We start from the raw sequence: 14377 nt of genomic DNA on the forward strand, positions 1-14377 counted from the left end.
GCATTTTGGCCTCAATGAAAACAGAAAGTCACGGCAGAGTCACTGCCTTGAGGAGTGAATCTCTAGTTGGGGGAAGAGAACTTAGATTCCTAAAATAATTAGAAAACCATCAGGAGGGCAAAAGTCTTCCAATAGCAGATTACAAAATGAAACAGGGCGTTGAAGGCGTAATGGGAGAGGGAGAGTGCTTTAACTGTGTTTAACAACATGCGTGTTGCAGTTCATTCTCACAGAAACCCTAGGAAGGAAAGAAGGGTCTGATCCTTCCCGTTACGTGAAAAATCAAGGCTGAGGCACACTGAATGATTTAGGGGCATTCAATGACTTACCTAGGGTCTTACGGCTTCTAAATGATGAAGGCAGGAGCTTCAAATGGAAGTCTCTTATTTATATCCTAGTCCCTCGCTGGAATTAAAATAAGAGAAATAGGTCTGATGACTGGAGGTCTCATGAAGGCCAGTGGGAAAGGGAGGACTCAACTAGGTGTGATTTGAGTGAAGGGAGGAGAAAAGAGAAGACTTACCTTAAGCCCAGATACTCACTAGTGGCAAGTGTATCTGCGGAGTATGAAAAAAGATCAGTCTTGGGAAAATGAAGCATCTTTCAAACTTTTTAAAACTGCAACCCACAGTAAGAAATACATGTTACATTTCAGTCTACTACACACATCCATACTTAGGTGCTGAAACAAAAGCTTCATGAACCAACATGCAATTTACTCTTGAGTTTCTAATTTATGCTATTGCAATTTTTTTTAAAATGCTGTTCGCAGCACAGCAAGAAGTTGTGACCATACTGTGAAAAACACTGGACAAGAAGGTTCTCGTTGTCCCTGATAGTAACAGATGATGCTGAAGAGATAAGGGGCCAGACTGGAGGCAGAGCTGGGGTAGGGGTTGGTACTGGCCATGTGGTCTGGACAGAGCCAAAGTTCATTTACTACCAAATACTCTGATCGTTTTGGAAGGTGGTTTTCTATCACTTAAGCAGACTCTGATGACAGTAATGTGTACAAGAAAGGAAGATTGTAAATGTTGAAAATTGGAGTAGTAGTAGAGTCTAAAGAATTCCTTTAGCTGCTACATTTGCATTAGAAAGGTATTACATATTTTGAAAGTACCATTAATCCCTTTTGGTCGCTTTTCTATTTTTAAAGGAAAATGATGCTACTGCTATATGAAGAAGGCCTCCGGGTTGTCATACACACCTCCAACCTCCTCCACGCTGACTGGCACCAGAAAACACAAGGGTTTGTAGAGTTCTGTTCACTTCATGGCAGCGGCTGAGTGTACTCAGAAAGGTCAAAAACCAGAACATTTGCTATATTCTTTTTTTTCTATTTTTTTAATTGTAAAAAAACCACATACGTGGCGTAGAAAAGAGACATGCAGAAAAAGTGATAGTATTCTTTTACTACCGCCCCCCATCCCACTCTCTTGAAGTAACCAGTATTAACAGTTTAGTACATAATTATCTACAACGGTCTCTATTATACTTGTAAACATAGGTAAATATTTACACACAGTCATTTTTTCCTGGTTTTTACAAAAATGGGATCCTACATACACACTACAGGCAAATAGGAACAGCTTGTGCAAAGGATCTGAGGCAGGAAAGAGGATGCACAATGAAAGATCTGAACCCGTTACTTTTCTAGTAAGATGCACCAGATAGCTCTCTTGGTCCCCACTTACCCCTGCACCCACTTGTACACTGAAAACGCCCCCTTACTCCCAATCAGTTTATATGCCCATAAAATAAATCTAAACTGGTGTCTTTTTAGAGCCTGTAATATGTCCATATAGTTGTGAATCTCCAAGAGAAGAGTTGAATATGAAGGTTTTTCATGTTCTTTTTAAATTACTAACCGCTTGTCCTTCGTGTTCATATGCTAAACCTAGTTTTAGATCCCTTTTTTTTAAGGGGGGGTTCAATTTGCCTTTCTCTTAAGCCAGTTTGTACATCTCTGCCTTCCCAAGAGAGGAGCTGGTTAGCAGCCTCTTGTGTCAGAAGAAACTCACCTTTTCAGGGTTCGAGTATGTTCCACGCTCATCCTCCCCTGCTTTACCTTGCCCCATATTATTGCCCAGGCTGGGCTGGAACCCTTAATTTGGGGTGTGTTGGCTCTGACTGAGCCCAAGTCACTCCTCAGGTTGAGCTAAAGTACAGACCCTTCCAGCTTTCATCCACTGGGCTGCCTTGACCTGAGTCTGCCGTGCAGAACAAGAGTTACCTGTCTTCCTTAAGACGGCCCTTCCAGTTTGAAAGACGGTCTTTTCCCTCACCTGACATCTTTCTCTCCTCACTTCCCTTCCCCACTGTGGCAGGTGGCTTTGAGCTCCTATCCCCACTGCCTGATAGTTTTCCTGCAAATTTGTTCTAGTTTTTGAGTGTCCCCCTTAAAATATGCTTCTCAAAATGCAGTGTAATCCCGACTGGTTCAGGGTGGAGGCGACGGCCACAGGGTTCCTGATCCACTGAGTTTCCGGTTAACTACCCTGTTGCCACCCCTAGAGCTTCTAGGCTACAGGGCTGGCTTTGGGCACTCATGACTCATATGTAACCCCATCAAAAAGGGAAATGAGATTAATGTAGCTGTTCTTAGGAAAACCGTAATTAGTGAAACTGAAGGGATTTATCAAGATGGCACTCAGTCTTAAGCAGCTGGAAGAATCCCAGCCATGGCCTCCAGCTCCTTCTAGAGTGTGAAGCTTGAGTCTATGGGCATCAGTTGTGCTTCCTCAGGCTTCTCTGGCTGGCTGCCGTCTTGCAAGGGATTAAGGGTGAGGGCTTGGGTGTTAATTATTTTCCTTTATTAAAAAAATTTTTTTTTAAATTTTTCATGAGGCCAGCCGGTGGCATAGTAGTTAAGTTCATGTGCTCCCCTTTGGCGGCCTGGGGTTCACAGATTCGGATCCCAGGCATGGACCTTCACACCGCTCGTCAAGCCATTCTGTGGCAGCATCCCACATACAAAGTAGAGGAAGATTGGCACATATGTTAGCTCAGGGCCTGTCTTCCTCACCAAAAAATAAAAAGCTCATTGAAACAAACAAACAAAAAAATAATAATGTCATGTGGTTCAAAACTCAAAAAGTTCTAAGGGTATGAAATCTCTCCAACTTCCCTGCCTCAGCCACTCCTGTGTAGGGTACTATTATCTCACTGTTAGTCTAGATTCTTCTCTCTCTGATACTTTGCAGTTTCATTTTGTAGGTTGTAATTTTTAAAAAGTGAATAAAAGCAGTCCTTTTGTGTAATCTTCCTTCATAATTGGTTTATCATGGCTCTGCTACTTCTTTTCTGCTATACAAGTGTTCCAGCCTCCCTTTTCAGCTGCTTCTTGGCCCACCTATTAATTTATCACTTTTAAAATTATTTGGCCCATAATAATAATTTTCTCATCTTATTTTGTGAAGTGTTAAAAACGCCTGACATCTCAGTATGCTTGTTTAGAAAGTCATCAGCTGTCAGGTTCCTCATCCAGAACCACTCCCGTGAGTGAATCTCTAAGGTGGGAGGAGCCTCGCTCAGCCTGTGGGCTTCAATTTGCTATTACGTGGAGAGACCTTACACATCCATCTAGCCCAGTGTGGTCATTTTACATAGAGAGAAGAGGCCTGGAGAAGTTGTTAGGCTGGCCCAAAATGACAGAGCCAGATAAAAGCAGCTCCAAGTCCAGAGTCTGGGCTCCAATCCTTGTCATATATGTTACCCTTTTGTGTGAGGGGTCTTCTCAATGAGGGAAGAGAAATTGTGACATGCCACCCTACTGGAAACATGTACAGAGTTCAGAAGGTGCACAGCCAGGATCCTTATGGTTCTGGATTCTTCCTACCCTGATGGCCTGCATCTTGCCCATCTTCTTTGAGGGCCGCCAACTGAAAGAGGAATTGGGCAATTTCTCTTTTGACTTCATGGCAGAACTGTAGTGGAAGTAGCTGCAGATGGAGAAAAAGGCAGTAACAGCTAATACCTGCTGAGCACTTCTTTAAGTTGGACACTGTTCATTGCCTCGTGTGTGTCTTTGTGACAGTCCTATGAGGCAGGGCTGTTATAACCTGGTTTTTGCAGTTGAAGAAACGGAGCACAAGAGGTTTGAAGCCATACTTTTTTTGTAATCCACAATCAGTTAATGGATGTAATGGATCACTTCATAGAAGGATTGGGTTTAGATATGATTGTTTTCCATTTGTGGGTATAATGTAGAAGTTTTAGCAAAGTGCATTGTTTCCCTTTGGGGAAAAAGAATTGAAGAAATGAAAGATGTCTTTAATTTGTTTTTACTGAATTATTTGTAGTCTGAAGTTAGTGTTAATGTAATATCATTAAATGTGGTATGTAGTCATCCTAGACACCAAAAAAGTGTAGGATATGAAAATATCTCACACTGCTATAGGATATACATCATGAAAACGAGTTAGTTGAAATTAGATTGTGCTTACATTTTTCTTAGTCTAGATAACTTATTTTGCATTTGTCTAAAGAGCTACGTTGGTGGGCAAAATCTTGCTTGGGTTACTACAGGTGGCGTGGACTTACAATAACAATTAGGAGTGGAACTCTTTTTTTTCTTTGAGGAAGATTAGCCCTGAGCTAACATCTGCTTCCAATCCTCCTCTTTTTGCTGAGGAAGACTGGCCCTGAGTTAACATGCATGCCCATCTTCCTCTACTTTATATGTGGGATGCCTACCACAGCATGGCTTGCCAAGCGGCGCCATGTCTGCACCCGGGATCTGAACTGGCGAACCGCAGGCCACCAAAGCGGAATGTGCGAACTTAACCACTGCGCCACCGGGCCAGCCCCAGGAGTGGAACTCTTAACTGTTGTCATCAAGTCTTCAAAGGCAGTATAGAGGTGCAGGGGTAAGAAGAGGAATAAGGAAGGTGCGGTGAGTGAATGAGAGGGAGCATGGAGAGATTGAGTTGGGAGAGTTGGGCAGAGGACAGATCTTACTGGGTCTTAAGCTCATGGGGAGTTGTTCAAAAATATTCTGAATATGACGGAAGACTTTGGAGTGGTGCAATCAGATTTGTTTCATCTTTTATAAGGATCGCTTTACTTAACGTGAAGATAGGTAGTGAGAATTCACCTCTTCCTTACAGTAAGTACGTAATCAATACAGAGAGATCATTGTGATCCGTTGCATTCCTGACTGTTAAAGGTCCTTTTTTTTCCATTTCAGAATATGGTTGAGCCCCTTGTACTCACGAATTGTCCATGGAACCCACAGCTCTGGAGAATCAACAACACATTTTAAAGCTGATCTCATCAGCTACTTGATGGCTTATAACGCTCCTTCTCTCAAGGAGTGGATAGATGTCATCCAGGAGCATGATCTCTCTGAAACAAAGTACGTATTGCCTTGGTGATTTGGGGTGTGTATGGTAGGTTAATACCTTGAGAGCTGCATGAGGTCTGGAATGCAGGGGTCTTGGAAAGAGACTGAGTGATGTTTGGCTCTGTCTCATGACGTGATAAAAGTGGAAGGTTCTGTCACTATCTGCATCTCCTGGTTCTCAGCCACTAAAGTGGAGGCCGGTAAATCTTCCCGCTTACCCTAAAGCTCTCACTGGGGTACTTTTAAAATTAGTAAGTTCTTTTCCTGGTACCTCACACCTTGTGGGTGTTCCACCATTAGTGGATGTGCTTGAAAATGAGTTCAAGTGTCAGTTACTATGAGGAAGCATCCCAAGAAAATGGGTTGACTCTTAGTACATTTCTATTAGATTATATTCGTTTTCATGTGTATTTTGTGATTTTTGAGTCTAGAAATCATACCACTATGTTCTATAACTTGGATTTTCATATCTTTTTAGTGTTTACCTCATTGGATCAACCCCAGGACGCTTTCAAGGAAGTCAAAAAGACAACTGGGGACATTTTAGGCTTAGGAAGGTAACAGAATTTTTACTATTTTAACATTTTTAAAAAAATTTAATGTATATTCTCCTTTTTCGTTTATAATTGTATATTTTGATGACAGTTTCACAAAATCTCTAGCACCATTCTGGGCAAGTAGTAGGCCCTTGATAAATTGTCTAATTATAGTTCTCAGGAATTACTTTTTAGTTTTTTGTTATGCCTTGTATAGGTGTAGAGTAGACTGTTCTAAATGGCAAAAGCATGTGGGCTTTTTGTTTTTCTATTTCTTATAATAAAGTTAATTAGAGACTTCTCATTCATACAAGTATTGTAGCTTTTGATCAGCATATGCAGGATTTTTAACATGCAAGTTCAACAAAGAACAGAAAATAGTGTTGAGTAGAGGCTACGACTGAGCTATAATGTCCTTTGTTTACTAAACCAGTGCCCTTGAGAGAATCGTAATTACAAACGTGACATTTGCTGCTGGTATGAAAATGAACAAAGAAAGATCTTTAACACAATAAAACAACAAGTAAGTTAAAGATTACAGTTTTCTTCATCCCTCTTTAGGAGACAGTTCATTGGCGTCATAAATTCCCTGCAGTGGCTTTCTAAAAGCCTTACCTCTTTTTCTGTAAATTATTCATGTTATGTAAAAATTCTGCTTGGTTAATGAAACTTTTTCATTTTGATTTCTGTTTCTGAAATGAGACCACAGCTGAAAGCAGGCAAGACTTCAAGTCTTGACCTAGAGAGGGAGTAGAGCACACTAAGTCATGGCTTTGGAGGGGGAGTCCCACACCTGGGTTCAAATCCTGACCTGTCGTTTCCAAGTCACGTGACCTTGGCTTACTCCTTAGACTGCCTCTCTTGTCGTGTGCAAAATGGGCATCATATAGTACTTCGCTCACAGAGTCGTGTAAGGAGTAAATGAAACAGTGAGAGCAAGGCAGCTGCTGAGTGTCCCGTAAGCAGTGGTGGTTACTGGCTTGTGGACTGATGGTGTGGACAGGCTGGGTAATAGCACATGTGTAGGCTCACAGTCTTACTGAAAGTCAAATCGCACCTCAGAGTTTTCAAACCACATTTCACACTGTTGCTCATGTTGGGTCACAGCTGCCCCCCGGGGAAGACGGGGATAATCAGACTTCGGTCTCACTGATGTAAATGGAAGCACAGGGACTTGTCCAGGGTCATGTAGCTGATCGGGGGCTGAGCACCAGAATAGAAACTGGGTCCTGTAAATGTCAGTTCAGTTCTGTTTCCTACACCGTGCTGCGCAAAGGGTGGAAGGTGAGAACAATTTGGGCTTTTAGTATATGTGTTTATAAATATTAATGCCCAAGCTGTGTTAAGGGAAATAATGCCTATTAAACTAAACAATACGTCAGTCAGAATATGGGCTCCACTGGGGCAGGAACTACAGCTTATTTTTCTTGCTATCTCCAGCCTCTAGGTAGATATTCAGTGCGTGTTTAAGTGGATAAAATTTCTGAATATTTTCTGAATTGTTTCTGCAGCTTTGCATTAAGTATCAGACAAAGCAGGAAGTGCAGACCAGTCTTCTGCAGTGTTTAAGGTCGTATGCATTTATATGTAAATATCTTCTCTCATTTTAAAAGCATCAGAGCTACCAGGTACCCACGTGTTAAACCTCTTTCAAACAATAGGAGTCCAAATACACAGCAGCTTGACCTTCTGGGTGTTGTTTAGGTATACAGTCGTGTGATGGGGAGATGTTCTGAGAAACACGTCACCAGGTGATTTGTTGTGCGAACATGGTAGCGTGTACTTCCACCAACCTAGGTGGTATGGCCTACTGCTCACCTAGGCTATATGTTGCTAACCTTGTGGGGTCACCGCCATATATGTGGTCTGTCGTTGACTGAAACGTCATTATGTGGCACATGACTATTAAACAATTATGATTTCAAGGAAAAAATCTAACTTCATATGGCAGGTTTGTGGTTTATCTGACATTTCTACTAAAATGGGTCTTTTTAATGTTTTTGCTTTTAGTACAAATCAAAAAATTCTAGCAGAGGAATACTCCTGTCCACTTGCTCCATTAAAATAAAATACTTTTACTATTTAAAAAACACTTCCCAAAGAAGAAAATAATGTCTACCTGAGATGAAAATGATCACTAGTATTTTCAGCATTTCCTTACTAATTAGGCATTCCAAGGGCAGAAAACTGTGTTCCGCATTATTGCAGCATTTCTGTTTGTATGTTTAAGTGACTGTAGCATTCCTCTTTATTCTTTCACAGCTTCTGAAAGAACATGCCTCCTCCATACCCAAAGCAGAGTCTTGGCCGATAGTAGGTCAGTTTTCAAGCATTGGCTCCATGGGGGCTGACGAATCAAAATGGTTGTGTTCTGAGTTCAAAGAGAGCTTGGTGACATTGGGAAAGGAAAGCAAGACCCCAGGGAAAAGTGTCAGTCCCTTTCATTTGGTGAGTGCACCTCCTCCTCAAGTTACCTATTTTTATTCTCTAGTCCAGGAGAATTGAGAATCAGTCCTCCTTGTAATAGAGAGGTGTCTCATTCAGTGATTTCTGGATGGAAACAGAAGTCCATTAGCATCATCGTTTGTAGTCAAGTGACCTTAATGTCATCTGGTGCTGGGAGCATCTGATTTGTTCAGAGCTCTGTTTCAGCCACAGGCTAGAAATGGCTCAGGATGTCTCACCTGCATGAGGATGCAATTTTCCTTTCCTTCCTTCAGGTTGTTAAGCCAAGGAAAAAATATTTGATAAAGCATGGCCAGCAGAGTTACAAACATTTTTAATTATTTAGAGGCCTTTGAATTAATAATTAATTTTGCATTCAATTCAGTTTTAATTTGGCATTTCAGAGGAAAAAATATTCTAATCAAAATGTAATTTTTTCCTCGATTATGTGTGCTTCCTGTAGTTTAATTACTACAAGTTAAGGGTTTTTTCAGTAAGACAGGAACTTTTTAAAATTTCAAGCCTATTTTCTAAGTCTTTAAGTATTTTTAATTGAGGTTTTCATTTTCTTGAAAACTAATTTACCATTCCTTTTAACAAATAGTTTCTTCAACATGGTACATTCCTAGTGTTTTTGTTTTCTTCCTTGTTTTTAGATCTATCCTTCTGTGGAAAACGTACGGACCAGCTTAGAAGGATATCCAGGTAATTGTTGGGGAGGCTGTCTCAATTGTATTTTTTGGGTATATTTCATAAAATGCCTTGGTCAACTTTTTTAGACAAGTGATAAGAATGCCTTCCTCGTGGAGATGAGAAAAGTTCTGGTTAGAAATTTGGAGGTGATTTTATCCTAACTGGATAAGGATCTTGAAAATAGGTGATATTGAGCGCTGCTGTGTTCCAAAGATGACACCACGCAGCTGGGCAGTTGGGGTCTGTTACTGAATCCTCGCGATAACCCTCTGAGTGATTGTTATTCTCCTCGTTTCCACCAGTAAGGCTGTTCTCACCTCTGCTGCCAACAGACTGGTTGTGTAGAGAAGATGTCCAAATGAAACCAGCTTCTCCTACTGCACCGTGCCTTTTCCAGCAAGTCTAACTAACATGCCTTTCTCTTATCTCTCTCTCCACATCCTCCCTGCCTGTGTCTGTGTGTGGTTCTTCCAAGTTTGAATCCCAGACACAGATATATTTAAGAAGTTAGGCTTAATATTAAGATGAAAGCTTTGGTATAACCTAGTTGATGGAGCTGTTCTCTCAAGGGCTTCATTTGTAAATGCCTAGGATTATTTTGTAGACGTCTTTCAACCTTGTCCTCTATTTCCCTATACCAATGCTGGCACTAAACTTTTGTTTGGAATTCAACAGCCACCCAAATAGTGCATTCAGGAGGTGATATCCCAAAATCTAAACAGATATGCCTCTGAAAAAAAGGAATTCTGATGGGTGTTTGTTTATGATTGGAAGCAGAATGCTGTGAATTAGACTAACTTGGTCCATTTATTTTTGTCCCAGTAGATGTGACTCTGCCAGCAAAACCTCCGTAGGGTTTAGAGTGTATTAGCCCATTTGTTGCTTCTTAGTGGCAAAGCTAAAATTATTTCACTGAGACTCAGGAACATGGTGATTTTTTTTATCTTCTCCTTTTTGTATTTCTAATAGACTAGATCCCTTCAAAGCATACTTTTTAATGGAGAAGAACCTGGTATTTTCAATAAAGCTGTTTTATAACTAGTCCTGAAACCCTGACTATGTTTTTTAGTTATTTGCAGTAGGAGATACAACATGCCCTGTTTGATAAGTTGGAGAAATGTAAAGCCATCTTTGGATATAGATTACTATGGAGACGTTCCAGCCTGTGTTTTGGAAGTGACTGATGAATCTACAGTGGAACTTTCCTCCTTTCAAAGATGAACAAAAATTGGCTTCTAATTGTTTCCACTTGGAAGCATATCTTTATTCTCTTTGCAGGAATATGACTTTTAGAATTCCTTTTTTAAAACTTAGCTGTTTAGTGAACTTTTTAATTTATTTTAGTGATTGTTCTATTCCATTTGTGAGAATCTGTTTAGCTAGTACAGATTCCTTTTGGAAGTAGCAGAGTGTAAAAGGCGAGGGAGGCAGACGAACTAATTCTCAGGCTAGTCTGCCTGCCCAGGTGTCCTGGTCTTGGGCAGAAATAAAGAGGTGTGTGCTCCAGACCTCATCTTGCAAAATGTGGCTCAGGATGTCGCACCTGCATGTGGATGGCAGGACAGGCCTGGATTCTTTCTCTGGTTTTTCTAACACTTCAAATCTCTTCTGTGAATGATGTTTAATTCCTGTCTGGTATTTTCACCGTAAGTGTCTTTGCCACAAGCAGTTTTCGCTGCAAACGTTTTTGCTGCACAATTAATTGACTGAAGTCAATTTTGCTGTAAAAGATAAAATAACTGGTTGATTGACAGTTTTGGTTTCATTTGGTGGCAAATGCTTTTCATTTGGTTACAAATATGCATCCTGGTATTTGCATGAAATTTATGCCTCTGTTAATGAAGGAAGACATTTTAGTGAAAAAAAGTACAACGCTGAACGAGATGAATCAGCAAGCAAAAAAGAAAAATGTATAATATTATGAATGAAAGAGTTGGAAGACAAAGTGCTTAGGTAACAATCCACAAAATAAAGTCAGTTCTTTGCACAGTATTGCCATGAATCTACGCACATTTAAATATTCAAATATTTATATTCAATATTTTGTATTTTCATTTTTCACAGTCAAGTCTGTTTAATTTTGTCCACTTTTCATATTTTATTATGAAAACCATGTTACCAGATGAAATCAAAACTGTCAATCCACCAGTTATTTTGTCTTTTACAGCAGAATTGCCTTACGGCCAGTTGGTTGTGCTGCAGAAATGTTTGTGGCTAAACTTATGGCAACCATGAGATTACCATCCCTGAGTGATTAAATAATACCTTTTTCTTTTCAGATAGTAAACATTTACTATTTAATATGCACCCTTAAGAAAGGAAGCTATTGAGATAACGTACGTAGTACAAGTATAGACATTTTCTTTCAAAGAACTATTCTATAAAGTGAGATAGTGGAGTAGTTTTGGTTTTTCCTTTTACCTTCTCAGTGTTTTCTGTAGATTTTCTTCTTAATGAAGGATCCTCAAATTATATGCCATAATTTTAATATATTTTTCTTTTAAAAGCTGGGGGCTCTCTGCCCTATAGCATCCAGACAGCAGAAAAACAGAATTGGCTTCATTCCTATTTTCAGTAAGTAATTGATTTAGAATGCTGCTCTTGCTTCTTTAAGAATAAGAATGTTTATTTGTCTAACTTTTTAAAAAGAGAATCTTACATAATGTAGCTATATTTTTCCATCTACATATGTTGACGAGAGAAATAATTTAAAATAAGGTTTTGAACATTTTTTGGAATAGGTTTTTAATACCAAAGAGTAAAATTTATCTCTGTGAAGTTTCTATTTATATATTGGCATGCAAAGAAAAAGATAAATAAAATAACATGTTGAGTAGTTTAGAATTTTCACAAGCAGCATTTTAGTTAATGTTTCCAATATGTAAAATATAATCATTCTGTCTACACATTCATACACTGTGTGACTGCATGCTTGCTCAGGGTAGAATCCACAGGAGACAGGGTAGTATTTGGCTTGTCATAAAAGTTCAGTAAATGGTCAAATGGACAAGTGCAAAGAGTGTCCTTTGTCTTTCTCTAGCTACAGAAGTTGCACATCCTGCATGTTGCTAGGCTGATCCTGGTTTCATACATGCTTCAACAAGCAGTTATTATGCCTGACAGCAAGACACGAAGGCAGATTACATTTCGGTAGCTTTCATTCTAATTCAGTGTGTCATCCAGGAGGCTTTCTTTAATGCTTTTTTGGGGAGGTTGTTCCTTACAGAGGACATTTCTTGATATTGAGTTCCTTTCACTATTGCTTCATGCAAGTGAATTTAATAATCTAATGATGGACCTCCCTAATCTCAATTCTGTTCACAGACCGTCCTCTTATATTCATAAGTAAGGATTGTTGCCTCATGATATAGGTCATTTTTTCCCATGGAACCTTAGCCCTATAATGTTGGAAACTTAGAAACCAGACACATCTATGAATATCAGCCTCTGATTAAAGTCCTTCTGAATTATCCCCTTGCTTTTCAACATTCCATTTTGATATTCATACTGTTGGTATTTTTCTCATTTTGTATTTTAATTCAACAAGCTTTCGCTGAGTCTCTCCTCAGTAGTACACTATGGGAGCGTGATTCCTGCTTTGAAGGAGCTCACAGTCCAGCTAGGAGAGAAGATGTGCATACATGCAGCTAAAAGCACAACAGAAACAATAGATACATGTGTGTGTATGTATATATGTGTGTAGGTATATGTATATATATGTATGTATGTATTCATGGCAAAAAAGACAGGAAGGCTGTATGCCGGAAGGTTATAGTGCTTTTTGTGAGTGGTGGAAATTTTTTTTTATACATGCCTATATTCTAAAATGACCATGTGTCATTCCATTATCCGAACAGAGTTTAATAAGATGTCACAGAGAACTGTGTACCCACTGTTGTTTTAGAGTATAGGATTTTTGCTTTTCATGCAGTTTCCTAATATTAGAATTATGACCAATTTGTTTTTTCTAATAAGTGATTTGTGTCTTTCCTGTTGCTAGTAAATGGTCAGCTGAGACATCTGGCCGCAGCAATGCCATGCCACATATTAAGACGTATATGAGGCCCTCTCCAGACTTCAGTCAAATTGCTTGGTTCCTTGTCACAAGGTAAGAAGTCTTTATATTCCTAATGGAAGGAATTTTTTAGATGTGTTTGTTCTGAATACTGAATGGGTTTCCAACAAGTAATTTTGTGAATTGATTGTCATTTGTTTTCAGTGTATATAAACCTTATTTAGAGGAGGATCGTGACCAAGCTCTTTGTAAAGCGTGTAACCATCGCCTGATTTTACTTTCAGTCTAGGTGTTTATAAGGTTTACATGAAGTTTGCAATCACTTCTGTTATTTAATACTTGAATAATAGGGTTTAGGCAAATTGACATTTGAGGTAAATAGAGAAGAAAAATGAAATGGTGAAATTAATATTGTTCCTTAATTATTTTCTCCTCTGATAATTGAAACTTGAGCAACTCTCATGTCCTTCTTTTAAGCTTCTTTAAGATACAACTAGTGTACTATAAAGACACTGATTTAAAGGCTACGATTGAATGGTTTCATATCTTCACAGAATTGTGCAACCATCACCATAATCTAATTTTAAAATATTTTTGTCACCCCATCAGAAATTCCCTACCTCATACCATTTTTGAGTCTACTTTTATAGCAAAGTAGATTGCTATGCCCTTTCAAAAACTGAGCTGCACTAGAACTTTAGTTTCTGACTTCTAGTCTGAACAAAGATCATTAGGCATCTCTTCAGGTGATGTCAAGAGTAACTAAGGTATCACAGGGTAGAATCGTATCTTTAAGAAAGGAACAGCACTAGTGAATTAACTGTTAAACAAAAGAGCCACTTAAAAACAAAACCAAGTACTTCCCTAGTTTATGGAAATTGATGGCTGAACTTTTCACCCCAGCTCAGGATAAGGAAGAGTGACCCAAACACTGTTAGTGGTATAGATCTGATGCAAGAGAGGGCTTCCTGAAGGTTTTTGAGGCACCAAAGCATAATGGAAAAACATACTTTTGAGTCTTAAAGATAAGGATTCAAGATGCTGTTCCATCATTTGCTAGCTCTGTGAACCTGGGATATTTATTTAATCTGAGTCTGTTTCCTATCCTATAAAGTGAGAAAAGTGATGGCTGTCTTTTGGGGTTATTGTGAGAATTAAATGAGATACTAGAGCTCAGGACCTGGGACTTAACAGGCTGCAGGATGTGAGAGCTGTGATTGCGCTTGTTCAGCTTCACCTTCAAGACTGTGAAGGTCAGCCGGGGGAATTAATGCACTTTTCTTTGTGCATCATAAAAAGAGAAACTTCTGCTTCTGAAGAGGTAGGTTTTCTGGGTGTGAAGAC

General features: G+C 39.4%; 1 protein-coding gene across 5 annotated transcripts in view; it reads left to right on the top strand.

The window, feature by feature from the left end:
• Nucleotides 1-14377, top strand: part of TDP1 (tyrosyl-DNA phosphodiesterase 1) — an 82852-nt gene that overhangs the window by 18983 nt on the left and 49492 nt on the right. For all 5 annotated transcript variants that reach the window (XM_070594499.1, XM_070594501.1, XM_070594497.1 and 2 more), the window contains exons 7-13: nucleotides 1157-1249; nucleotides 5189-5356; nucleotides 5823-5901; nucleotides 8143-8328; nucleotides 8982-9030; nucleotides 11526-11592; nucleotides 13019-13126. In XM_070594499.1, the coding sequence (XP_070450600.1) occupies nucleotides 1157-1249; nucleotides 5189-5356; nucleotides 5823-5901; nucleotides 8143-8328; nucleotides 8982-9030; nucleotides 11526-11592; nucleotides 13019-13126 (750 nt within the window). The remainder of the gene's footprint in view (nucleotides 1-1156; nucleotides 1250-5188; nucleotides 5357-5822; nucleotides 5902-8142; nucleotides 8329-8981; nucleotides 9031-11525; nucleotides 11593-13018; nucleotides 13127-14377) is intronic.

The sequence above is a fragment of the Equus przewalskii genome, chromosome 25 (assembly GCF_037783145.1).
Source record: "Equus przewalskii isolate Varuska chromosome 25, EquPr2, whole genome shotgun sequence".
Classification (NCBI taxonomy): domain Eukaryota; kingdom Metazoa; phylum Chordata; class Mammalia; order Perissodactyla; family Equidae; genus Equus; species Equus przewalskii.